The sequence below is a fragment of the Siniperca chuatsi genome, linkage group LG14, assembly GCF_020085105.1.
Source record: "Siniperca chuatsi isolate FFG_IHB_CAS linkage group LG14, ASM2008510v1, whole genome shotgun sequence".
NCBI classification, from domain to species: domain Eukaryota; kingdom Metazoa; phylum Chordata; class Actinopteri; order Centrarchiformes; family Sinipercidae; genus Siniperca; species Siniperca chuatsi.
This window is the reverse complement of record NC_058055.1, coordinates 19,288,009-19,315,621: the sequence shown is the minus strand read 5'-3', so window position 1 is coordinate 19,315,621 and position 27,613 is coordinate 19,288,009. Positions and strand designations below refer to the sequence as shown.

Below are 27,613 nucleotides of genomic sequence, written 5' to 3'. Positions count from 1 at the left end.
AATCTTGAGATAACAAGAGTCAACCTCCTGAAAAAAATGATTAAGGTATGGGGTTTAAATGGCCAAGTTTTGGAATTTTTGGAACTTCCTCTTAGAGGTAAACGATGGACTCAGCGGCCAAGGTTTTGGTGTGTATATCTGGCAAAAAATACAGCAGAAATTCTTCACTAAGCACACATGCAGACAAGCCACTTTGCTGATGTGGGGATACCAAAGAAGTAAAAACAGCTTGGGGCCTTGAACAAACGAAACCGTGAAGGGAAAACCACTTCCGTGCCTTGTTAAGTTGGTCTTAGCTCACAGCTCCGATCTGGGATCTGTGACTAGCTCTTCTCTTAAACCACAATTTATGCAGGCATTGAGCATAAATAATGTCAGCAACATTGTAGATGTAGGAAGTAGACAGAGTTTAAAGTAGATGAGAATTCGTAAAAGTATTCATGCTGAGTATGCTTTGTCTGACTGTATACTGGGATAGTAGGGGATAGCATGAAAAGCAAGTGTTTTTCTACCTCTCTTCCCTCTTCCCCTCCTCCTACTCAGAGTTCATCAAACAGACTGAGAGTGTGTATGTGTTTGTGTGTGTGTGTGTGTATTCTCTCAATGAGTTCCAGACCTGCAAGGCCACAAAGAAAATCCTATCCCCCACTCGTCCCCAGCCTGGTAGGGGAGATGTGGGTGGGGTCTTTGGGTGAGGCTTTCTTGCAAACTTGCATAAAGGATTACTTTCAGCAGGATCTAAATCTCAAACTTTTTCAAAAACTGGTCGAACACACCCAAAGCCCATATTCCAAACAAACTTTGTTGCCACTTGTACTTGTAGGAAAGTAAGGACTTGAGTAAAAAGTCAGGTTTTACACCTCATAATGAATGTTATGCATTGTATCCTTTTAGTTTTATGATCTCAGGTAGATTATTCTTAAGTCAGAATTCCAAATATTTAATGTTTCTCTCAAAAGGTTCCAACACTAATTCTATATAATTGTCTAATATGGCTATATTAGATCAGCTGAATGTTTAAAGAGTAGATGGAAAAACATATTCTTTCTTGGTTCACAGAAACAGTGAGGTTATGACCAATTATGGTTGCAGCAGAATGTTCTGGTTGGTTCTTTTGTGTGCAAAATATTCGGCTGTCATTCACAGCCTATTAGTGAGTCATTGTTGTCCACATTTTAACCCAATGCGTGCAAATGTCTGTGATGGAGAAGTCAAAGGGAAATGAGACAAAGACACGACAATACAGCGAGGGGGAAATACAGAGTGATTAAAGTGATAATCCATGAGTTCACTGTTCTTTTTGTATTGTTACGTACATCTTATAAGTAGGGCTGTCACTAACAAATATTCTCATTGTACTTTTTTTTGATTAGTGGATTCATCTTTTAGTCTTTCAGTTTGTTTGATTTGTCCAAACAACAGGCCGAAACCCAAAAGGTATTGATATAAATGGGAGAAGGCAGCAAATCCTCAAATTTCAGAAGCTGGAACCTGCAAATGTTTGGCATTTTTGTTGATATTACTTAACTAAATAACAAAATAGTTCTCTCTCCATTCATTCCAAACAAGTCCCAGTTGTGTGCCTGCTATGTGTATGTGTGTGAAAGGGCCTTGGGGGACACTGTGTGTTTAACTCTTACCTGGTAGGAATGGAATGATTCTGCGCTTAGGATCTTTCTGACCTCCTTCCACTGGGAATTTATCCAGTAATTCCATCTGAAACACCACAATTAATTAAAACTTATTAGCACACAAAGCATTTATACTCGCACATAAACATGCACTTCACATTACACACAACAGAATAGCTGAGGCTGGAGAGGAAGGGTTCACATTTTTACAAATCAGCAGTTCCTACAAGGAATTCAGCCAATAACGAAAGGCCTGTCAATGATTAGGAATGTCCTGAGCAGATGGTATGGTTTTTCCCCTCTACTTCATATGCTGCTGCAGCAAAGGGGCTGTTAGCAGCAAGGCACCACTGACATAGTGGAACATTTCTGTTTCCATAATTTTCTAAGGCCAGAGAGTAGTGGTTCCTTATATCTGTTGATCACCATTTCTCTTGATCATTATTTTCTTAAGAGTCAGTATTTGTTTCTACTTCAACACGTTTTGCTTTCTCCCTCTGTCACATTAAGCTATAGGTTATGTTCATGTTCATTTTGGCCATCATTTGTCTCCTTTGTTCATGACTCTTAATGAAATCTTTGTGCTTTCACATACAGTACATGGTTACTTACATGTATATGTTGTTGGGACTCATTCACTCATTTGTGTGATTTTTTACTGAACTTTCATTAGGAGACTGCATGCTCTTTGTATTGCAAAATCCCGGGAGCATTTGAACTCAGCATTCCAAAATCCAGAGAGCATTGAACGCAGCCTTGGGTCAGTCTGACCTGTGACCTGGATGTCACCAGGTCAATAAAAGGGGCCAGCGGTCATTTGTTCTCTCTCTTTCTCCGCTCCTCGCTCAACGCCCAGACCCTACTACTGTACTGACAAATCAGCAACGACTTCTCATTTTCTGATTTTTGAAATTATGCTTGAGTACCAATGAGTTGCATTAGCAAATGAGTGACAGATGGGCAAATGTCTCATATGTAGACTTCCTCATTTGAAGGTGCTCCAAAGTTAGTTAAGCTTTGAACCCATCAGCTATCGTCTGACGACAATTTGAATGCAGGTAAAAAAAGCTCTCCACACGGGCTGTTTACCTGCATGCAACCAACAGACTATAGATTCTGCATTCATATGCAGAATCTGAGATTATTTAAGCTTTAACTGAAATCAGGGTGAAACCAGATTAATTAATCCTCTGCTACCAACTAAAAAAACAACATAGTAAGTATTAAAAAGGTCTGCAGTTGTAGTTAGAGCTGGCCGATGTGTAGTAGCCTACACATCGGCCAGACAGGGCTATCACAAAAGAGAATAATACCATTTCTGGCTATGTTCTGTTCAATGTCAACCTGATAAAATTATATATCTATCAAGGATGTGCTCCACAGAGGCATTTGAGGGTCAAAACAAACTGGCTCACCAAATATTTAAATCAGGGATGGTTTTCATTTCTCCAAACATTAAATATCTCTGTAGCTTGACTGGTATGAGAAACTCATTTCTAGAATATGCAGTAAGCTTGGGCATTTTTATTTTTTCATACCTTCCTGACATTTCACCGGGGTATACGGTATATGACGGGATTTGTGTATGCTATAGAAGTCACTGTAGCATCCATGACATTGTCTAGACTACAATGCGGTGTGTCTAATATGCAATTAGCCTACTTAGACAAGTCTTGCATTTAATACTGCTATTAAATGTTATCTTGCTATGTTTTTTCCAAGCAGCAACCTCCGGGGCTGAAAAATGAAGCCAACACGAAAGTGCCAAAAACTGCAGTTCCTCGAATGGCCACTTGAGGCTGGTTCCAAAAGCGAGTTAATCCCCATAAACCCCCATGTTAAAATGTCAAATTTACAGCAGAAATAAACATGTTTACAGCCTTGTACAAAAAACGGTTTTGGTCTCTAAAGCTAATTTCACCCTTCATGACAACAATGCGGGTAGTGAATTTTTATATAACTTAGGCCTACCCGTTTAAATTATATTAAGGCTTAAAGTTATGCATAATTAAAGACCTGGCCGCTTTGAGTGACAGGTGGGTGCCCTCTCAGGTGGCTAGCCACTAGATGGTTCAACAACCAGGCTTCATTCGGCCTGCCTCAGCTCCACCTCTTTGCCCATTTTTGGATTAGCCAGAGTCAGGCACTGCCAAGATGGCGATAGCCGGAGCCGCCCACATTGAGCTTCACAACGGCTCTTCAGAATCCTATGGATGACGTCACGGACACTACATCCATGTTTTATACAATATATGTTTTTTTCCAGTGTATTCATGTGGTTTCTACAGCACGTTTTCTAGCAGTATAAATTAAGTTGAGTAAAGCTGTCACAAAATATCAGCCACCCTCTTGCCAATGCGATCCTGACCAAGAGCGCCAGAAGAATAGATTGAATGGTGAAAGCTGATGCAAAACTTCATTAGATCTCACCCATATATAAACATCCATAATAGAAATATGTATGTTAGTTAAAAAAATGTTCTAAGTGAAATATAATAGTAATATGAAAATATAACAACGAAACAGTACCACAGTGGCACAAGAGTCAAAAGTCTGACAGCTCCTGGATAGTTGCAGGCATCTGGATGGAAAAGCACCAGTCAGAAAAAAGGAAGAAACATGATATAAAGCATGTTCAAGAGGACATATGATTTACAGGTGAATGAATGTCTACAGATCTTCAGCTGTACACAAAAACCCTATTGACCTTTGTTTTCTCTGCTTCACTTTCTAAATATCCATTTGTCTCAGTTTGACCATTTTGTGCAACAGCCTTATTCCATATACAAGGAAGTTCAACAATCTCATTTTAACCTAATCTTTAAACCTTCTAATGAGCTTCACAAGCCTTAAATCTTCAAGCACGCCACGAAAAAAAGACACTGGCTTAGGAATCTTAAATCAAATTCTTTATTGATGTTTGACTTTCATCAGGGTTTCACTTAAATTACTTCTCATTGGCTCTGACTGCTAAAGCTCAACATCATAAAGTTAAAGCCCCAGTTAAACAAAAAACAATGAAAAGCATTGGGGCAGAAAAGTGAGCCATCAACCCTCTTTGTCTACTAAAGCAAGACAAGGAAAGACGTGAGTCGGTCCACTTTAGTCTTTAGTCTTGTAGTTTCTTAAGATACAGCAGAAAGCAACGAAGGAATTCAGAAAAGGACAAAAAAGAGCACTAAACTCACAAAGCAACAATCTGGGTGGAGTTCGATGCATCATCACACAGTACCACCTTAAGAGAGACAGCATGACCAAAGAGACAGGCAGACAGAGAGAGACAAACAGAGAAGAGCCAATACCCCACACACTGTAATTGTTCCCATGTGTCTGACGGTGAGTGCAGACACACCCAGTCTCTGTGTCTACTCTAAACCTCTGTAATCAGAGCCACTCAAACAAGAAAAGGCATCTGGAGAGAGTAAAGAAGTCTCTTCAAAATCCCAGTTACATCATGCACCCAACATCAAATATTCATGCTCTACAGGCAGGAGGATTGCAGGCCAAGGCGGAGCACAGTCAAGCTCCACATGACTTTCCAAGGCTATTCTGAAGTATGTTATTGTAAATGATATCCTACTGAGTTAATTTCAGTTAGAAGGAAATGCATGCCACATTAGTACTATATAGATTGTATAATGACAGATAAAGATAATGATTTGTGGACATCACACATTGATCACATTAAACAATAGCTTAACAAAAATGAATAATTTCAGTCTATGAACTCATCAGTTCTGGATATCTCTGCTAATACAGTCAGAATATTCCAAAAGTTAAATTCAAACCGTAAACGGCAATGTCACTTTTTTTCACAGCTGACTGACTTGAAAGTACCACTGGCACATGGACTCATTCTCTAATTCATCAAAGGTTGATTAGGAGATATTGCTATTATTCTAGACAATGCTTGGAAGATATCTAGTTTTCCTGCAATAAAAAGGCAACAATCAGCAAAGCTTTAATCTGCCTGGGAAATTTAATAATGGAAAGAGTGAATACACTTCTGAACACACAGTCTTTTAATTGTGCTGTGATGTGTCAATGTTGATTTTATCACTAATAATAAATAAAAAAAACAGTTTGACACATTGCAATCATTGATTGACTACATTTAGACCAACAGTGCAGGGATATAAGGAAGAAGAACAAACCTTTCCATTGTCAACATGTCACATTACCAGTCTGTCAAGATGGACAGTAATGCTGTAAACTTTTAAACACTGTTATTTCATTTTCCAAATTCTTGCTGATTCAGAGACTAACGTAATCTTCCAAGAGGCTATAATTTGTCTAGTCCATATCCGCTTTAACCACATCATCAGCCTTCAAATAAAGGCCTAATAAAGAAGATCTGAGATGCACCAGACTTTCTTGAAAGAGAGAATAAAAGGCCAGAGAACAATGACTGCTCTCTTTGCAACATGCCTTTCTCTGTATTCTTTCACTCAGTCCACTATACATTCATGCTTGAGGTTTTTAACCCTTTGCAGACAACCATGCTGTTACCAAAACACCCCACATTTGTGAAAGGCTGAGCTGTTAGTCCACTAGTAGTGAGAACAAAGAAATCATCCATGGGCTGTGGCTCTCCTCAATGTTAAAAGTTTAACATACTATACTGCATGATGCAAAGAGCTTATTATCAACTGTCGTAGCTCTGGACATAATTGGTAGGTTAACTTGATAGATGGCTATATTCTGGGCTGCCTTCTGCATAGAAATTAAGTAAAATATGATACAAAAATAACTTAAATGCTTTGCACTGCCAATGACTGCTTCACCTGTTTCTACTTTAAGTTAGTCCCTGTACGGCCATTCTCTTTTCACACATCCACTTCCAGAGAGGTCACAGCAGAGAGTCATCTTAACAACAGCAATAGTTTTTGACATTCTTGATGTTTACTGACAAATTATTCATTTAGACTGTCATTGTTTTCGTCCACAATATTCGGTCTACACCATCTAGATCTGTAACACAAATACCGTTAACAGAACTTCAGTAAAGGGTACCTATCTTTCAGCATTCCCTGAGTAAAAACACAAGTTTTGGGTTATTGTTTCAGGAACAAACTGCACTGCTAAAAATACAATACATTTTATTCTAAAAATGGTTACTGTTACACAAAAGTTACTGTGCACAAGAAGGAAATGAGCACATTGTTGCTGCTTGGTGAATTGCGGACGAACAGGCAGCCCCACTGCTCTAAGCAAAATAACCGACCTCCCTTTAAAAAGTTTTGTTACTTGATTACTGCAGATGGAAAATATCTGACAGCTGTGCAACTCTGAATAAGCAAGTAGCAATGTATTGGATTTTTTCCTACAACTTTAAAGTAAAAGTATATCCTATATCAAAAGTGACTGGGAACACTAGAAGACTAAGCTTGTGAAGTTGAGCGGACACGTGTGCAGCATGGAAACTGTTCTCAGTGACATGGAAATAAAATTGCAAAGCCACTAGGATGACCCCATGGTAAAAAAATCTCTGCACTTTCCATCTGTCTGAAGCAACAGATCAGTCTATTTTTGTTCACAATTTAACACACTGAAACAGAGGGGGAAAAAACCCACAGGTTTTATGTTAAAATGCTAATTGCTCAATTGATTCTCTTAGTATTCATCAGCTTGCAAGACTAAACACATACTTTGCATTACATACATTTATGCATAAGTGCAGGCAATAATTATGTCTCACCATGGAGTCCTTCACCAGTATGCACCTCCATTAACAGGTAAATACTTTAATCTGGTAGGAGAATCATTACTGGGCGAGTTAGTGCAACAGAACTACTTTTAAAAAGGTGAAGGAATGCAAATTAGTATTAAACTCATTATTATATAATGACAACCTGTGTGTGTTTTTCTCTTTGATCACTGTCTGCTCAACACAACTTGGTCTGGATTTAACCTGTTATATAAAAAAACATAACTGATAATCCATCATGCAAATATAAAATATGTGGATTTAAACAATGATAACCAAGCAGGTCTGGAAGAATACAAATTCCCTTCATAAATGTAGAAATTATATTGAAGTCAGACTGAGTGAATAAACACAGTCTGTGGTAGTGATCACACAAAAAAGCACATGTTGCCTTGGTTGAACTAAGGCATCCGCTGCTTGTGCCAGCTGTTGACAGGATGTGGTGAAACACACTTCCTGTCTGGCTCTGAGGCTTTGGAATGACCAGAGACACTTCATGTGTCATTTCTTTTACATTATCATCTTATTCTCAGTTTATATAAACCCCTCCTGAATCACAAGACAAAATAACAGCATCAAGCCACAGAACAAGAGATGACCAGCACAGATGGGAAGAAGGCAGGATAAAATAGAAAAAAATCAAAGGAGGATGACAGGAAATGAAGAAATGGTAAAAAGAGGAGCTGAATGACTCAGCTCTATGTCACCATCCTGGCCGGGCACCTGGGATGACGCCTGATGATGTCAAACCACTGCCTTATTCCTCATCATAGTCTACAGTGTAACAGGTCAATATGTTTTAAAAAGATTACAAAATACAACTTCAAATAAATTCTACAAACAATGCTGGCACATAAAACACGTATAATCTCTTTATCATAGTGAAGCTGATGCCACTTGCCACTTTTCTGTAAGAAATACCACAGCCTCAAGGTGGCTTATAAACCAATGCCAAACCTAACAGGAGATAAGAGATTCGCTTGTAATCTCTCCAGCTGGGTTTTATCTACATCTCCCTCACCAGTGCGAGCCCACCCACAGGCTGTCAACACAGCAGGAAGCAGCTGAATGGCATGGCAGGGGTGACCAGCAGCAGGGAATGCCCCTGCTGAAAATATCTCATATATGCTCATCTGACTCAATACCACTGGTCATTGATACTGTAGGTCTTTAGTGATGTAACTAGTAATTTGTACTGGTAATATGCTGAAGTATGGATGAAATAAGCATGGAATGATATTGTCGAAATGACCAGTGACAGTTAACGTTTTATCAGCATTTGTGGATGTTTTAAGAGCTAACAGGTAAGATTTTGTGCTTCCTAGCACACAAATGACAACAGGTATGGTCTCTGAAACAGCAATTACTTCATTCGATTCGAAGATTTCTGGCTTTCAAAAATCACTTCCCAGCCTATATTAGAAAAAAAAATCCCCTCTCATTTGTCTCATATGTCTCCCAATCTCCTCTTCTCACTTAGTCACACCACTCACAAAGTCTAAAAAGCCTTGAGCCAAAAACATCAAAAGCAAAACATGGTACGGCTGGATGATTAAAACAAATTTACTGAATTACCAACATTGTGAATCTCTCACCAATCAATTTAGTTTAGTTGCAATATCTGCATATATAATTGAGAATAAGCCAATGACAGATGTTCAACCAACCATTCAGCCTAAATTCCAGTCCAAAAGTCCAGAATCCTCCTAGTACTCTTTTAGATTAGCCATCTTTCTTGTCCTTTTAAGAAAACTTCCTTATTAATTACTATAGTCTATATTGACCCAAATGATAAAGAGGGATGGGGTCTGTGCTTGTTTAGAAGGAGACAAGTTGCAGTTCTTAATGATTGACAATAGTTCAACAGTGGGCATAGATGACCTAATACCCCATTACATGTTATCAGTAAAGTAACAGGAACAGCCCTTAATCAATGTTTTTAGTCAATCTGTGTTCATTACACTACAAAGATTACTGTTAATAGCTACACATGCACTTTTACTTCGGCATGGCCTCAACAACAGAAAGGTACAATGTTTAAAAAACAATTGTGTGATATGAGCTGATTTATAAAACTGTTGGCAGCTTTTGTAGGCTTAAGTCAAACTAATAAAATTAGTAATAACATAGTTTACATTCTTCTGGTTAACATTACATTTGCAAAACCTCAGTGGAGCACTATAATTCTTTATTTCATTGCTCATGCTTTGATGATCCTAATCAATTAAAAGGAATTTAATCCAATTAGGGTTGACAGTATGCTTCGCCTAAATTGACTTTGTGCTCATTAAAAGCTGTTGCCTTTTTGGATTTCCTGGAGTCCATGCTCTCTAAGCTCAGACGTGGCCAGGGCCCCAGATCCATTACCTTCGAAAGAGGAAGGGAAACTAGGATACTAATGAGATTCCCTCCTTGTGCAACACACACTGCCAGTGTGACGTTCGAGAATGATTCAGACATTTCTGTGGTCATCAGTGTGGTCATTGTATTCATCACTGTTCTCTATTAACTTCATTGGGACATTTTCCGACTCCTCTCATACAATATAATTACCAATGTCATATGGGTGGAGCAGGGAGAGGTTGGCTACAAGCACTAGGTCTACAGGAGGACAGTGCTGTATGGAGAGAGTACTTCCATTCACTTCCTGACCTATGCTAGTCTTCTCTGTTGGAAAAGTTCTAACTTATCACACTCCTTGCCCCCTAAAACATGCAACTGCACACACAACTACTATATAAACAGACAATCACATACCAAGACACACTAACGCACAGTTACACATGCACACACTAACACATGTACTCACCTGCAGGTCAAAGAACTTGCTGTAGCGTCTGTAAATGATTTCTGTACTGCCATCGCTCCAGGACACTTTGATGATGTAAACCTGAAAAGGCAAAAGACACAAATAACTGGAACATTGAAACTAACAAACAGCCATTATTGTCAACCACTTGGTAATCCAAACCCCCTGGGGCAACACTCCTGACTCATAGTGCCAGTAATTGGCAGTGCTGTGACTCCTTGAGAGGGTAGCATAAGGAAAGGTAGACAGCAGGCTTGTCAGGCAACATGAGGCAGCAGTCACTATCATCATCTGTTCACATGAACACAATAGGGCTATCGGATTATTTCACTTCCCAGTCCATTTGCATCACTTCCTTTTGAAGAGGAAGTCATTGTCATGTATGGATGCAGCACATTTGACAATGCGGTCTTTTCAAAATTGCAGCTCTTTGGGAAACATTGTATTGCCATAAAGAACTGAGCAGCACAAGCAGCAGTAGAAACATCAGTTCATGAGTTTGATGTGATGCCTTCAATACAGCAGAACATCACATTCTAAATGTATGCATAGTGCCACGACACCATTAGAATACAGAGATACATCGTTTTGTATCATTTGTGGCACTAAGTTAAGTAAAAATGTACTTCTTGTACATGTGCAACTGCAAATTCCATCAGCCTCGTATCAACAACGGTAAAACATCACAAAGCATCTAGTCTAATCATTGCAGTCTAGAGGCAACAGACACAGTTCTTCATTTTGTTCTCTAAAGAAGGAGAAGAAAGGAGAGGCAGGGAGGTGATTGGAAACTCCCTTGTGGCTCACTGTGTCTGGCTGAATGCTGTTGGCCCCACTCCCAGACCTTCTCTGGCCTCACTCTCTCTTTCAGGGCACTAGAGTCAGATATGGCCATGGATGGACCAACTACAGGAGCTATGTAGGCCAGCTGTCTTCCTGAAGTTATGAAGTTACATGCCAAAACATATATATTTATTTCAAATTCTGTGTGTGTGTGTGTGGGTATAAGGACTATTTTCAGGGTATTGTCTGTGGCCAACTACCATTCACTAAATTCTCAACAATTAAGAGGGAGAACCACTATTTGCAAAAAGGTATATGGTGAGCTTTTTTCCTTGTTACAGTCTAATCTCTTTAAACTACAACTACAACACCTGCAATAACAAATGAGGCTGAAGACATAGCTCTGAGGAAAAAAAACAAAGCTATAACTTTATATATAATTAATTGACCAGAGAAGCTATAAAAGTGTCAATGAAACACTAATACTGCCAATAAAATGCTCTTATATCAGTAAGTCGCTTGGGCATGTGATTTTTCATGGGTTTTTCCCTTTCTACAAGATAGGTTCAACTCTGATGAGCAGAAGAGCTATAAGCTGCTTTTTGTACTCTTAACCACACCTCCACCGTTCTTGAAGATTTACGGTGTCTGGCATTGCATGTGTAGAGAGAGTAGCAGAGGAACAAAACAACATGGGCTGGACCAGAGAGCAAACAGACAGATGGAAAAGACACAGGACCTCAAGAACTCTGTGTCCTTGACCACTAACACTCACAGCGGTATAAGGTTTGTTGGTCCCTAAACCCAGGCGTCATTTTCACACATAGATGGATGCAAACCAACATATGCATATGAGCGCACACACAGGCAAACACCATGCACACGGAACTAACACGAACACCTGCTAAGGTCTTGGCAGTGGCTCTGCCCGTTGGCCCTCTAGATCGCATGATGTCATATGTGTTACATCAAACTGACTGTGTGCACTTTTGCGGACAAATTCGCCCACATGTATCCCCCACTATTCACTTTCAGACAAGAATGATAAAAGCTCCACTGTTTATGAATTGCAGAAAATGCGAGCAATGGTTTTTTGTCTTTTTGACCTTCTTGTCTCCCACACAAGCTTGACAGTACCAGAGGGGAATGATAGTTGAAACAGGAAATAATATCCATACTTTTCTCCTGCGCCACACACAGTAATGGGACTCGAACAGATCCCCTAAATTGGCACAGATACTTTATGCCAATAGAGAGACACTGCTAATGATATAATCACATTATCACCTGACATCTCTTACAGACATAAGGATATCATCACTTTTAATCAATTAAACACCGCTAGAGGTATGCTGTGTAAATAGTCTAATTATCATTACATTTGGTAATGTTTGATTAAAATAAAACCCTAAAACTGGCATAAATGAAAACTGTACAATGTACTGTACTACAAAACTGAAGTCACAAAAGTAAAACTACAAATTCCACGTCATTTGGTATGTAATGTTAAGACCCTTGTTCAAACATTGCCTTGTGTTCACATGAACTTAGAAACCCTGTTAATTATACTTCCTGGTTACTGGTGCCTGTAGGTATGTTTTTCTGAGTAAATTGGAAAGCCTGAGGCATGACAAAGCTGGGATGCTCAATTTGAACTCTATCTTCATGGGGATTAGTCTGGATGGTTTGTGGACTGGATTGATTTGCCTATTGAGATGTTTTCTGTGACCTTCCTCTATGATGGCACACATGAGAGAGCAGGCATATGACAAGCACTGGAAGAGATTTTGTTACACTGCAGACTCTGGTAGTAATAGTACAATGTCTATATTCACATATATACATGTGATACTGAATTGCTGATAGTCACTTGAAGGTATGCAGACTCAGGGAGGGTCATGGGTCAGATGAGCCAGATCTATTTGAATGCTCCTTAATGGTACCCAACATAACAATACTGACCGAAATCCATCTAAGGAGTAAAAGACAAAAGTTGCTGGTTAAATTTGAGACACAAACAAAGAACTGATAAATCCAACATTTTTTTACAGTCTGACTCACTTTAAGATAAATGTCAAACTGAGAAACAACTTAAACAAGACTGTAACTCTTTAAGGCTGTCAAACTTCAGTGTTTATTATCTTTTCTTCACTGTGTGGGTTGTTGGGATCTAATACACCGATTTCGCCATAGATTGGGGTGCTAACAGTCTTCATATTAAAATAATGATTGGTCTGAGCCTGAGCAAGTCTGGCTGGCGTGGTAGACTGTAATTTGATACTCTCTTTGTTTTTACTTTACCCGACAGGAAAGGGAGAAGAACTGCAAAATAACCTCGACATGTTGCTCACTTTAAGCAGCAAAACCCTGACGTTGTGATACTTAAATGAGGCTTACGTAGTGTTTGTTCGGATTTCTCCGCTTCTGGACATCTTGCACTGTTACTTCTTGCACGGTGCGCCGTGGCATGATGTCCTCTTCTTTACGCCTCCGTTAAAAACAAAAACACAATTCCCTGTTGGGTTTTACGAGCGATCAAACCCGGTTGAGAAAGTTTGCACGGCGACGCTTGTTTGTCATCCGCGCCGCTCAGATCCGTGGCCTTTTAACGCAACAAATGCTATTTTCCGTGAAGCTGTCTACGTCAGATTTCCTGTCCAACATGCAGCCGCTCACAAACCAGAAGTTAATAGTCGGTCGGTTCTTCGTTTCCCCCCTTCTTGTGCCTAATCCCGTCCCGCTGACGGCTCCAACCAAACTCCCAGCCTATCCCAGCTCGCCCACTCCCACTAGAGCAACCGGGACGCTTCATAATATGCTCCAAGGACCAACCCTCCAGCGTCAGAGCAAACCACAGGCTGCGGGATCACTCAGCCATAGGTTCAATCTATACACTTAATAGCTGCATTTTTATTACTGGGTGTGAACATTTTAATTCATATGTTATCAAACACTTTTATTGTCAATAATCCACAAAATACACAGATTCGAAAAGGGGAGTAGAGAGTGAAAGCTATGTCTATGTATTGAAGATTAAATTATCATTGAAAATGTTTGAGGTAGTAACGTTACTCAAACGCAGCATCATGCTCAAGGGCACTAAAGCAGAGCATACATTTACTTCATTTATGGTTGTCGTCTTACCTTATATTGTCATTCTGCCCCTCTATACTGTAGCCTAATTGTACTATTGCTATTTCCGTCTACTCTATACACCACCATTCATGCTCCAAATCTGTTAAATATGATAAACTGGATATTAATCAACTATTTTTTCAAGTTGTCAAACTGTCACGTCACTTTGGAAAAGCTTGTATTCATACAACTAACTTAAGTTACCAATCAGTTATCAGTGTTGCCAACATTTTTCCGATGAAAGTAGCTAGCACTAGCTCCAAAAGTCGCTAAGAGTCGCCAGATGACGCCATACTCTCATTTGCATGTTGATGACGCCATGACGCATTCATTTGCATACTGCTTAGTGCAGTCAGGGAGAGATGACCTTAATTTAAGGCGTAAAAAGTAGCTAGAGAAATCTTTGGCCAAATAATCATAAACTCACTCCGGGGACATGTGTATTTGAAGTAAAAAAGTAAAAATAATAAATTAAAAGACGATCAAACGAAATATTTACATATTTACAACCCGTAGTGACATCGTAATCCAGAGAGAAAGAGTGAGAGAGAAGCACAAACGAACTATTTACAAGTTAAAACGTTGTACGTTTCAACCATTTATCCATTATGTTTAGCTAACTAAGCTAACCATTTCAACCATTTTTCTATATAGTTTTAGCTATTTCAACCTTAATTTATTCGAACTATTTCAACCGTTTATCCGTTGCTTTTTATGTTAGCTATTTCAACCATTTAGCCAATACTTTTAGCTAACTAAACTAACCATTTAGCCATATAGTTTTAGCTATTTCAACCTCAATTTATGCTACGTCAACTATATATCCATTGCTAGCTATTTCAACCATTTAGCAATTACCTTGGCTAGATAACTATTTCAACCAGTTATCAATTACTCTTAGCTGTCCCTTTTAACCATTTAGCTATTCTTTACTTTTAGCTAGCTAATTATTTCAACCATTTAGCCATTACTTTTAGCCAGTTAACTATTTAAAGCATTTATCTATTACTTATAGGCTAGTTATAGTTATCTCGCAAGCTAGCTATTTCAACCAGTTACATTCAGCGATGACTAACGTTCCTATTTCAACTTTTCGCTTGGTTGATAATAGTTAACGTTAGTTCACTCACTCTTACCTGTGGTGTTCAGGTGTTATATAGCTAACTGTATGGGCATATATATTTTTAATTACATCTTAATTTCTATTTTTTTTTCCTTCAAAATTAACGTTAGTTGAGCTACTCACAATCTTTCCACGCAACCCCTGGCAACTGCAGAAGTACCCACAGGGGTATAAGTACTCTGGTTGGCAAATTTGTGATTTTGGGCTGTATAATTCAATTGATTGACTTGAGTGATATAGGGTTAAGTGTATGACCTTAGGAACCCAGGTTCAAGTGACCTGATCTATTTTGTTGTTTGTTGCACCCACTATTTGTCAACTTGAAAATGTCTAAAAGGAAACAGCATGTTTCATGATAACTGGAAAAAAAAATGTATGATGGGAAATTGGGATATGGGATATTATTATGAGGCCTATGGATAATGGTATATTTTTTTGATTTGCTCAGCTGTGCACTGTTGCTGGTGCATGTGGACAGCAACATGATTTGCTTTTCAACCTAAATCCACCACAGGTTTCCAGTTGGCAGTGAGGTAAAAAGGTAAGGCTCTACTGTGGGTAATAACTGTTCCTAATAATGGTGGAAAACGTAAATCTTGTATGAGTTGAGGTGAAAGGGAGGAACTGTTGAGCTTGACTCACTTAAGTGCATCACATGATAACCTCATGTGTGTATGCGGTTAATGTGTCTCTCAGTCCTGAGATGATTAAAGCTGTGATGGGTTACACTGGAAATATGCTATTTGTGTTTCAGAAAAGTGCTTAAGAAGTATAACAGTTGTCATCTCCCTATTAATATCACAGTATTATGCAGTAATTTATTGTTTTTGATTTAACTGGAATTATTTTTTAAGTAACTCAAAAAATGTCAAAGTTGACACTTGTAACATCATATTTACCAATTTTTAAAAGACTAATGACCAAGTTTGAGATTTGACTGACAATTTTGTTGCAAGACAGCTCCATCTTTTGGTGTCTTGTACTCATTACATTAATACTGTATATGTGGCAGTTTCCCCCCATCTGAGGAGGTACATCCCTTGCAGAATTGCAGGTGACTAATAAAAATGCTGGCTGCCTTACGGAGAAAATGTCAGAAGACAGAATTGTCATAACAAGTTAGAATTTACAATAGAGTATTAAGAAAATGTAACAATTTATTTTTTATGACAAGTTATGAAAATATATGACTCCCCAATTTAAACTTGTCACATCCTACATTTTACATCCAACTGGGTTATGGGAAATAGCAACCACTTGAACCAAAAGCAGAAATGAAAGTTAGAATTTATTGCATCAATCAATTATGAAGAGATTGCGTAAAAGGGGTCATATGAGTCCATGTCGAGGGATGGAACTTTTTTTTATATAAAAGCTATAGGAGAAAAGTATGCAAGAGTCATTACTTTTAGAAATATTTGGTTAGTTTCCAGTTAACTTTATAAAAATACATGACATTCAGTGGAAAAAAGATAATAATGATAGTACAAAAATATACAAAAGGCTAAAACATGGATAAATGGAGATGAAGGATCATAAGTCACACAACAGCTGGCCATCATGAGCTTGTAAGAACGATACTTAAATTGCTGTCATTAGGGGAAGTTTTGGGCTAGTTCCCACAACTAGCTACCTGCTCGCTTCACCCTCCCTTTCCAAGCGTGTAGGAGAAACTACCGTGGCCCCGAAAAAATGCGAAAGGCGTTTGAAAGTTATCTAGAGCTAATGATTGTTTTTTTCGTTATGGGCTACTGTAGAAATGTGGTGGTGCAACATTGTGACCTCCGTGGAAGGGGACCTGCTCCCTATGTAGATAAAAACAGCTTATTCTAAGGTAATGAAAACACAACAATTCATATTTTGAGGTGATTATACACTAATGAAAACATACTTATGAATATTATATTCCATTTCTGTCAATAGAATAAATGTTACACACTGGAACTTTAAGTGTCAGAGCTCTCAAATAAAAAGTGCTCATTTTCAGGGCACGGAAAAGTTAGAACTAACATACGGTATCATGATCATTTTTAGGCATCAGGGATTATATCTGCAGGGGTAAGGGACAAAAGTTAAGGGTTTCGAATGGTGAGTGGTCACAGGTTGCATGCAAGATGAAAGTCAGGTCATATTAAAGGTGAAGGGTCAAGGTAAATTTGGAGGAGAGGTCATATGAAATGTCACAACGGTAAAGACTGAGACGTCATGTTAAAGATGAAAGGTTAGAGGTCATATAAAAGGTGAAGGGTCAGTGCCGTCACACATTTGCAGCTCCAGATGTGATGTGATGCCGGAGAAGTGCTCCTGCAGCGGCAACAGATAACCCAAGGCTTCTCCCTGAGCCACCGGGCCGATGTAACGGTAAGGACGGATGTTGAAGATCTTCACACAGTGTACTGGATGAGACAGAAACAAAAAATATACTTATGAGGATATTAATGCCCTGTTATCTCCTGCTTGGAAGAGTTTTTTTTTTTTTAAATGTGCATACCTTTTTCCTTTAATAATTTGAGAATATCAGTGACATTTTTGGCATACAAAGAGATGATGCTAATGCCAAGAATGACTCAATTCAGCTCACTGACACAACTAAGAATATTTTTGAGAGTTTAGGCTAATTTATACCTGTGAAGTCAGATTGTGCTCATTACTTTACCTTCATGGGGTAAATTTGTGGAAAGTATGGATGCAGTTGTGTTGAATGACATCTCAGTAGAAAGCTGTTTCTACACCACAGGTGAATGCATGTGTAAAATAGGAATCCTTCCTGACCAATCATTTTAAACAACTTTAGCGTTCCCCTCACCTTGGGCAACTGCTTCTTAAAAGCTATAAATACCTCTTAATGCGCTGTATACAATTTTTACAAACGTATTGCACACCTGTGTTGATGAAAATGCTCCTAGGGAACGCAACAAATATGAAATATGGATTATAATTGCTCATTTATAATTCCAAATGGCTCAATATAGGCTCAAGACCCTTAATAACAATTTTCTTACCATCACCCTTTCACCATTCTGTGGCAAAAAACAAGAAAGTTGCCAACTTAGAAACAAACAACCCAAAAGTTGGTTGGTCTACAACTCAGCATCATCATTAAATCCTACGAGCTCTTAATGATGAGTGTCTCAGCATTAATGTGGGTATCATGGCGAGGTAATGTGTCTCTGTGATGTCTAATCATGTCTGTGTTTTACCCTGAGATGAAAGGAGCTGACAGTACATGTGTTCTTGTGATTATACAGTTCAATTAAGGGTAGAGGCAGAATGAGAACTAATGATGTTTACTCATCACTCCAGTGCCCTTATCAACTCAGGATGCTCTCAAAGTACACTCAAGCACATACAGACACAAAGATACTGTACATTGCAAAGGCATGTGTGCGCTCTTCTGCCAGCCTCTATCTGCACAGACACACAAACGCTGATGCATTGCTTTGTTCTGTAATGATGGCCCTTAGTGGGGGTCATTACTCATGAACAGCCTTTGATGGGGTTTTACATTGAGCTGGGTCCTGGTGTTAGAGGCAACCAGGAGTTCAATGGAGTCTCAGTCCCCCTTTCCAACACCTTGACTAATCCCTCTAAATCACATTTTCTTTTCATCCCCACCTAACGCCCACACCATAATAACCTAACATTGCCTTTGCCCTAGCCATGACCCCTATACACTACAGATTACAGGAATCTACTTGCAGAGGTAACAGTAAGGTTACAGTGGTTTAATAAAACCTGCTTTTTCATTATTTTCAGTTGCAGCAAATACCAGCATGACTTCTAAATGTCAATGTCAATGTAAATTTCCAGAGAACCTTAGCTGATGTGTCCAGCGATTTTTAGCCATACTAACAACGTAGCTCTAGGAATGGCAATGTCGGTTAGTCAGCTGGTTGGTCCACCACTTTGGTCCTGACTGAAATATGTCAACAACTTTTGGATGGATTGCTATGAAATTTGGTACAGGTAGTGCCCAGAGGATGAAACCTAATGACTTTCGTTATTCCCTGATTTTTCCTCTAGCACCACTAGCAGATTAAAATTTGTGGTTCAGTGAAATGTCTCGACAACTGTTTGTTTTCAAATTTGTTGCAGACATTGATGGTCTTTGTGAACTTTGGTGATCCACTGACTTTTAATCAAGCATCATCATGGTTTACCTAACAGTTTGGTTTTTTTTATAATGAGCTTTACAGCCTCACAGAGCAGCTAGCGTGGCTGTAGACTCTTAGTCTTGTTGATTTATTATACAGTCATCATTAAGTAAAAATACTTACTTTTCTTTTATTTAGTAGACAGATGCACTCAAAAGTCTTGTCTTTAACATTGGTTTCTATGTGAATGTTGGTTGACATAACATTTTCAAAGGCTGTATCCTATAATTTCAAATAGTGATTAATAATCTTCAGAAGTTTATTTCCATTGTGCTGCACTCACTTTCAAGTACTGCATTGACATCTTGTCCTCCTTACCATCATTGAGAAGTTTGACCCCATCATACTGATGCCCAGCGGGGTCTTTCCGACTCACTGGACCCGCCAGAGAGCCTGAGAATGGAGTATTGACAATACCATAGTCATCACACACCAGGTCCACTGCTTTATGTAGGTTGTTACCTCTGTAAGAGGAGCAACAGAAAAGATTGGAATTACAAAGCCATCTTAAAAAGCTTATTTAATTAGTCATATTTCACCAAATTTGCCCAAAAGATATTCTAATGTCAGTACATGTCTGCCCAGCCTTCCACCCAGCAAAAGCTGGACTGATCTATAAAACTTTAGTAATCATTTAAGGTGATGTAATTTTATTGCACAGCTCACTTTCACCAACCAAATCTAGGATCAGTCTACTAAAGGGACAAGAGAGACCAAAGTTAAAATACTTAATCCACCTCATAACCAGGTTGATCACACAGCAAGACATGTCAGAAGCCACATAGTGGCACATAGTTTCAGAGAATGTGCAACACCAGAAATGCTGCATTATCAACTCAAGCTCTCATGTCACAGCAAGAGTAATTTTCTGAGGTTAAAGCATGAAGATCAGATCAGGAAGAATCACCTTCTGGAGTTGAAAGCTCCACAGCCATGTACATCACACGCCCTCACTCTGTTGTTGTGGTGACCAGCACAAAGAATACTCCAGGCTCCAACTGCAGAGAGAGGCAACAGAAAGTAATATGTTAGTTCCATATTTTCCTTCCCAAAATACACATATTTAAAGGCTGCTGTATTGCATTCCAAACGGCCTAAACATAAAAATCATATTTAAAAAAAAAAAACTGTTCAACATCCTGTCTGAGTCACCTCATGTTCCATTCATGTGGAAATAAGGCCAATTACAGCAGAAAGACACTATTCAAATATAATTTATTGATGTTTTTTTATATCAGTGGTGTGTCAGACATTGATACAGCCTCACACCCACAGTGACACATTTTCATGACTCAGACAGGAAAGAACAGTACACAACCCTTTTAATCCCTACTTGGTATGCTTGTACAGCAGTATGTTTGTGTGACTGAAGTGTCACATGTGCTGGATATTTCTCACCTAGAGTTAGTCTTTGTAATATTTGCATATGTGCTGGTATGTGTTTGCATTCATGTGTAACTGTGTCACTATACCTGGCATACAACACTGCCGCGTCTTGGCCCCCAAACATTTGTCTTTTAGGTATCGGCCTTGGCAGATGTAATGGTTAGGCTGGCAGATGCCTCCCAGTTTGGTGCATCTGATGTCACTTCTTGGTCCCATGGAAACTCTCTTACTTCCTGTCTTCTTGACCTTCTTCGTTGGACTCCTGTCATTTTCTGTTGCGTAATTTCTCTTCACCTTGATGTTACTGTCAGCATTCTTGTCAGGGCTTTGAAATTCTTCACCTTTCCTCTTTTCATGTTCTGAAGCACAACTTAACACATCTTGAGTATAGATGAAAGGTGCAGAGAGTTAAGGAGGTAGGATTAAAAATGAGAATGTGCCTTGAAACAACTCTCTTGGATTAAGGACTAAATCAAATTTCTGTGAGATTAATATTTGGGATTACCTTCAATTTTGGATTTAGTTTCTTAGCATTTAGAATAAAGGATACTGAGATGATTTTACTGTCTGTACTCAAATTACCAGTCTACACTCAGTAGTGTATTTTGTGGTGCTGCTGAACTGTGTCATATGGAAATATGTTTCTGTGATTTAGCCTACCCTCATTGATATTTATGGGGTGGACAAAATAACAGAAACACCTGTCAGTATAATGCAATACAATTCAACAGCCCCACAAATTGCAGCCTCCAAAATGATCGTACAGTTTAATCAACACCTCACACAAAACACAAACACAAAAATTGAACATTATATCCTTCATGAAGGTAGGTTTTATTGCATCACTATTATATTAGACTGTATTAGTTTTATCGAAGTGTACCTAATAAACTGGCAACTGAGTGTTTGTATCTATTATACTACACATTTACCCACCAACTTACCTAGCCATCTCAAGTAAATTTAGAGTTAAGTGCATTATCTTTAGGGCTCAAAAACCAATCACAAGAAATTCACATGATTAAAAAGAAAGACTAAATTACTATTCCCCAAAACTTCCTGATTCAAATTTGATACATTTCTAAGTCACACCTAACTGCTGATTGCTATAAAATGCCATGAAAATCCTGTAATATAATTTTAAAAAAGCTAAAAAGCACACCCTCTGGACATTAACAACTGATAGATGTTAATGAAAAACTTTAATGAGTTCATGAAACTTTTGATTATGTCTTTGAAATACTTTTGTTAGACGTGGTTATTTATGACAATTTCTTAACATTTTTACAAAGTCTCTAGGTACATCTTAGCTCACCGCCTGGGCACAATTGTTGAGAACTGTGTTACTTGTCCATATACTGACAGAGTCATAGTTCAGTTATTCATAGTGTGCTTTCATTCTGAAAGAATACTAATTTTGCTGCCCAGACATGAGTCTTTGATCTTCATTAACCTCAGAGGCACAGAAAATATTTCAATCACGCTGCCCTGGCACAGGGACACATGCTGGGCTCAGTGATTGAAAGAAGCTGCTTATCACTAGAAGGCCTTAATGACTGGGAAACAGTCGGCCAGGATAGCTGGCTGTGGCATGCAAAAGTTTTGTGATAAAAATGTAAGTGTGCTTGTTGCCTGAGCAACATTAGCTTGGAGGAGGATTTTGCTGAATTGTTGTTAGTGCATTGCTAGGTGGTTGCTACATTATTGGGCTTTGAGGGTTTTAGGGTGCTACATACTTTATCACTGTTTTGGTAGGTTGTTAGGGTGTCATTATGTTATTGCGATGTGGTGAATTTCATGTTCTGATTGTTTGGCAGGGTTTGGCTAAATGGTTGCTAGGGTGTTTAGCGTGGTTGTTAGGGCTTTTTGAGGCACTTCCATAGAGTTCATACCAGTCTAACTTTTCTCTAACCATGGTCCTGTAACCTTCTAAATCAGTTTGTCTTTGTGTCTGTTTCCATATGATGCTGAAAGAATGCATATCAAATGCAATGTAATGTTTATCAAATACTACATTTTAACATTATGTTAACTGCACTAGACATAGTCAAGACCACATCAGATATTTTGTATGATATTGTGTGTATAGTTAGTGTGCTTGCCGGGCAACATACACTACTATTATGTCTCATACTTAATTAGTGTGCTAATTAATTGCTGTTTGCATATTTATTATTGTTCCATCCTACCAATTTGACCAGCGACTCCTTCAGACATGTGTTTGTGGCACCAATACTGGTACAGCAAAACATGCACATCATTAAGAACATAGATTTAGCAAAATTTGTGTGAAGTGTTTGTCAGAGCTTCAGTTTCTATTTTTCTTTGGACAAAGTTGAATAACTTTAAAAAAGGAGCGGGTTTGAGTATTGTTTGGGTTTTCCAATAAATATATACAGAAGACACAGAAGAAGAATCTGGGGATAGTTTTTGACAGGGAGTGGAGAACAACCAGCTGCTCGTTCAAATAGGCTATATAGCTGCATTGTTTTGTACTTTTACTTTGATGGCAAGGTATTCTGTCTGTGGCTGGGATACTACAGATACACATGAATACAGTTAACCTTTTAAGTAATAAAAAGAGGGCTATTCAGTCAAAGAGTACCAACTGTTAACTGAAACGGATTAATGCAAACAGAGACAGACATAATTCTCTGTTCTGACTGGCTGGCGTGTGTCTATCAACTCCACTTGACATATAGATTTCTGGGTACCTCTCATGCAATGGCAGAGAGAGTTGTATCCACTGTATGGCATATATAATTTTATCTCTGTAACAAGATGGCTGTCTCATTTTCATGTAGCTCAACAGTCCCTCAGAGTCAGTGTGCCTTAAGCTTTGTAGTTAGATGCAATTATGTAATGTTGCATTAAGCATTCAGTCATGCTTTAAATGTCTCACACAGTCACTCCAGCAATAGGCCCAAACCCCCCAAGGTTTATGTTTACAGGAGTTTACAGTCTGCTAATAGGGCTCAGTTCATGGTAATCTCCAGGGCAGGCAGATATTTATACACAATTTATTGTTTCTATAATAGGAATCTCATTAGTGTACACTGGAATGGCAAATTGCTGTGTGTGTATGTGAGTGTGTTGACACATGACATGATTATAGTATGTGGTTATGTGTAGACATTTTGTGTGTGGCTCTGTGTTTGTGTTTGTGTTTGTATGGTCAACTTGATACAGTTATTGTACATAAATACTCCAGGCATACTGCATATATGTATATATGTGTATGTATATATTATTATATGGTAAAACTTGTATAGTTTACATTTTGCATTCAGTAGGCTACTTACAACATACTAGCAGAGCTGCAATGAAACAGACCCTCAACAGGATTCTCATCATCAGAAGTCAAAAATCTGCAGAATAATGATAGAAAACAGAAACCTTATTCCATCTAGTCATGTAACTGTCCCATAGGTGTCATTCTCAAATAAAGCAGCAGGCTATTATGTATATTAGGGTTATTTATACATACATTTCACCCTAAGAATCAAATCCGAAGCATATTTTTGCACACTAACTCAGTTTATACAGTAGTAAACCTATCTCAAATCTCAAGAGCCGAACAGAAGCAGACCAAATACCAATTTCTGACTGAATACTGCTCAGATTTTCTAGTGAGAGAAAATGCAATTCTACATACAAGTCTTCTGGAGAAGTTGTAGTGTGCCGGCTGGCGCAGTAGAAAAACAAAGAAGGGACTGTTGGAAAACCAGCCTGCTGTGGAAGCTGCAGGCCCAGGCCACAGGACGCTTCCCCTCTGTCAATATTAATATTGGCCTTTAGAAAACACACCCATTTACTTGCTGGAAAAGGCTCACTTTATTGACTTTTTGTTGCTATATTGAAAGTTACACAGAGCTAGTTATTGGCCTCTAAGAAAAAGCAGCTGGAAGTAAGGCTTGAACAAATAACCTTACAGTTCCATCTGAAATCAGTTATTACCAACTGAGCAACAGCATTGACAAATTTCATTTTAACCTCTCTTTTCTTTACTTTGCAATGTTTTGAAAATCACAAAACAAATGATCATGCACTATCACAGCCTCATATGACATACATTTTTGATTAAAGATAACTATATCTTTTTTAGACAGTAAATGTTAACGCAGAAACTGTATTGACTTCTTATTCTTTCAGAATATTGCACTATTATTAATATACTTTTAGTTCAGTGGAAATTCTTCAGAAGAATCATGAGGTAATGTATGAGATGTTTATAATATCATTAGGGAATTCTGAGTTTTATCATAATTTTCATCTTACATAAAGGGACATTTTATTACAGTTTCTAAATGTTATTATATTGCAACCCTGTCTCCAACAAATTACATTTATATAATACTTATTTGTTTTCCCAATTACATTGTGGTGGGAAATGTAATTACTGCCTGGATTATGTTCACAGGCGTGTCAGACAGTTAGAACAATGTCAGCCGCTACAAAGCTGCAACACAGAATTATATTTAAAAAAGTCCAAAAAGGCAGTATGAGTTTTTCAAAATGTTGATATTTTCACTTAAGGGTGCAGCAACTATCCAGTAAACATGCAATACAGACTGGGACCCCTCTTATGGTTCCAAATGCACCTCCCCCCCACCCCCATATAAACCCATTAGTATGTGCAGTGCAGTCAGCAGGCATAGGACTGTTATGTCAAGTCTCACTGCTGTATGCCCTCATGCTGTCAAATCCTGGCTTCTCCCCCTTAATGAGACAAAAAAATATTTTCCATGCATGGGCCTGGCAATTATTATGAGATAATTAGCTTTAAGGCCCCACACAATGCAATGGAAGTCAATCAATGGTATGAATTTTATCCCCTCCCAGTAGGAGCGTGAAACCTAGGTACATGGATGAATGCCATAAAGCATGTGGCTATAGGGTTATTTAAGAGTCTGCTTTGTGCGGTATGTATGTGGTGAAAGCCAAAGATGGCAAATAAGATTTACTTCAAGGTTAAGTGGATGGTAATGCAGTTCAAAGCTTGAGGAAAGCTGTGTGAAGGCAATCTTTCTGACTGGATGTGGTAAAACAATGTAGGAGCTCTTCTAATTGTGTCTTTATTTAAAACAAGTCATAGCTGGCATGAGCATAAAGACGATTCATATATTATAGAAGTTAGTTGTTTGAAGTTATTTGTTGTTAACTCAAACATCCCTACTTTTGTAATTAATATCAGGAATAAAAGTGTTGTTCCTTTTCCACAGCTACATGAAAATGTCCAGAAATGACGAGTTATTTGATTTTTGTTTGCTTATTCAAATTTCTCTTCATCTGTACGTCCAACTGTATCTTACTCTACTGATATATTATGGTGCAGATAAGGTCACTGTAGAATTTGAATGCTTTTATTCTAATTCAGAGCCTGTTACTCTCTCTGAATTACAATGTACTGTTGAGTGTAGGGGAATGGGCTCGGTAGTGGCTAGTGGAGAGTTGAGGCTTTTGCAGCCAGACAGCTTTGATAATCAAATATCTGGGCAGTAGATTACACTGATGGACCACATGGCTCAAGATTTGAAAAGGAGAGAGGGAATTGTGGAGCGAGGGAGACCAAAAAATAGAATAGGAGAGAATAATGAGAGATAGTGTAATTGTGAGTGAGTGAGTGAGTGAGTGAGTGAGTGAGTGAGTGAGTGAGTGAGTGAGGGGAGGAAATGAGAAAATAGGCAGAAACATCTTGAAGGACAGAAAGAGAGGGAAAAAGATAAAGACGAATAAAGAAAGCCAGCCAGCCAGACGAACAGAAGACTAGAATAAAAGCAGTAGAAACTCCAGCCAGCCTGCCTGCATCCTAAACACTCTCTGCTCCGGCAGAAGAAAGGCTTGTGTTGACTCTTTGAGAGCCCTTTGATAAACATGGCTACTTAAATAGAAACACACGCCACATTCTTCAAACTCCTGGGAGGATAGGACTGACATTTCACTCCGGCTTCTCTGTCAGTTGGTTCTGGCATTTCAACGAGAGGGAGTAGAGATGCCACAAGTGTTTCCTAGCAACAGTGCGCTGCAAAAGCCTCCCCTTCCCACCCGCTCTTCTCCATACCCCCCTAAACTCCCTCCTTCCCTGAGATACGAGTTGCAGCAATGCACCACTTGCCTCAGACCTGAAATACACTCTAATTCATCTGACTCTTCCTCCCTCTCCCTCCTGTTCCCTTCAGCAAACTGCCAGGCCTGCATCAAATGACATTCAGGCCCCTGTCATCTGTAAAGAAAAAGTATGCAGTGAGGCTTTTCCCCATGAAGATTGAAGGCACTGCAACTGAGAACTGTTGGCAGACAGAATATCGAAAGAACGCAGTGATATTTCACCCTTTGACAAGCTGAGTGGTTATGAGCCTGACTTTGACTCTTTCATTTAATTTTTACTGCACCTCTTTCTGCTGCTCAGGTGAAAGGAACATCTCACAAAACAGGCTTGTGGCTGTGGTCTGTTGATCAGTGAGTCTAAATCTGCTTTCTCAACACAATGGCACAGTCACACCCACTTGCCTCTGTTGATCTGTAAACATATTTGTGGGGTTTGGGGAGCAGGTGTTTAGCCATCCAGAGCAGACAAAGAGAGCGCCGTAGGGCAGGGGTTGAACTCTGCGACACTGGCAGCAGCAGACAGGGGGCACCAAAGTCTGAATAATGTGCTCTACTAAAAGCATTTCCATGTCTTCCAAGGGAGGGCTTTCAAAGGGCGTTAGTGGATGGACTAAAGTCTGGTCACACATCTCTGTCTCTCTCTGGGTCTGCAGGGAACAAAACAACAACATTTAGGCAGAGCATATCTTTTAAAATATACAAATGTCAGTCCATGTCCTTCATCCCTCTTGCGAATTCCCATGAACCTACAGCACAAGTTAAAAGCCGACCTGAGCA

At 38.9% G+C, this 27,613-nt stretch overlaps 2 protein-coding genes across 11 annotated transcripts in view; both read right to left on the bottom strand.

Moving 5' to 3' along the window:
- Positions 1-14,274, bottom strand: part of sh3pxd2b (SH3 and PX domains 2B) — a 38,124-nt gene extending 23,850 nt beyond the window's left edge. For 3 of the 7 annotated variants that reach the window (XM_044222487.1, XM_044222488.1, XM_044222492.1), the window contains exons 1-3: positions 13,328-13,737; positions 10,148-10,228; positions 1,641-1,716 (exon numbers count right to left, since the gene is read on the bottom strand). In XM_044222487.1, the coding sequence (XP_044078422.1) occupies positions 1,641-1,716; positions 10,148-10,228; positions 13,328-13,399 (229 nt within the window). In that variant the 5' untranslated portion in view covers positions 13,400-13,737. Of the gene's footprint in view, positions 1-1,640; positions 1,717-10,147; positions 10,229-13,327; positions 13,738-14,074 lie in introns of those variants that run through there. The other 4 variants (XM_044222491.1, XM_044222489.1, XM_044222493.1 and 1 more) reach the window with 2 other exon arrangements.
- Positions 14,275-16,457: 2,183 nt separating this feature from the next.
- Positions 16,458-24,472, bottom strand: LOC122888349 (leukocyte cell-derived chemotaxin-2-like). Of its 4 annotated transcripts, none has more exons than XM_044222701.1 (6): positions 24,384-24,472; positions 24,031-24,096; positions 20,815-21,108; positions 20,250-20,340; positions 19,661-19,806; positions 16,458-17,584 (listed from the first exon to the last, which is right to left on the bottom strand). In XM_044222701.1, exons 2-6 carry the CDS (start codon positions 24,080-24,082, stop codon positions 17,418-17,420), a joined length of 750 nt encoding a protein of 249 aa, XP_044078636.1. In that variant the 5' UTR covers positions 24,083-24,096; positions 24,384-24,472; the 3' UTR covers positions 16,458-17,417. The 4 variants fall into 4 exon arrangements, with proteins under 4 accessions (XP_044078636.1, XP_044078637.1, XP_044078639.1 ...); XM_044222702.1 differs by lacking the exon at positions 24,384-24,472 and adding an exon at positions 24,216-24,267; XM_044222703.1 differs by having other exon boundaries at positions 17,533-17,584; positions 19,661-19,735.
- Between the last annotated feature and the right edge of the window lie 3,141 nt (positions 24,473-27,613).

Excerpts from the sequence above, each read along its gene's own strand:
- LOC122888349 (XM_044222701.1), bottom strand. The coding sequence starts at position 24,082 with ATGATGAGAATCCTGTTGAGGGTCTGTTTCATTGCAGCTCTGCTAGTA. Across the intron at positions 21,109-24,030 it reads TGCAGCTCTGCTAGTATGTT|ATGTGTTAAGTTGTGCTTCA; the intron begins GTAAGTAGCCTA and ends TCTATACTCAAG. Across the intron at positions 19,807-20,249 it reads GGAGCTTTCAACTCCAGAAG|AGGTAACAACCTACATAAAG; the intron begins GTGATTCTTCCT and ends CTCCTCTTACAG.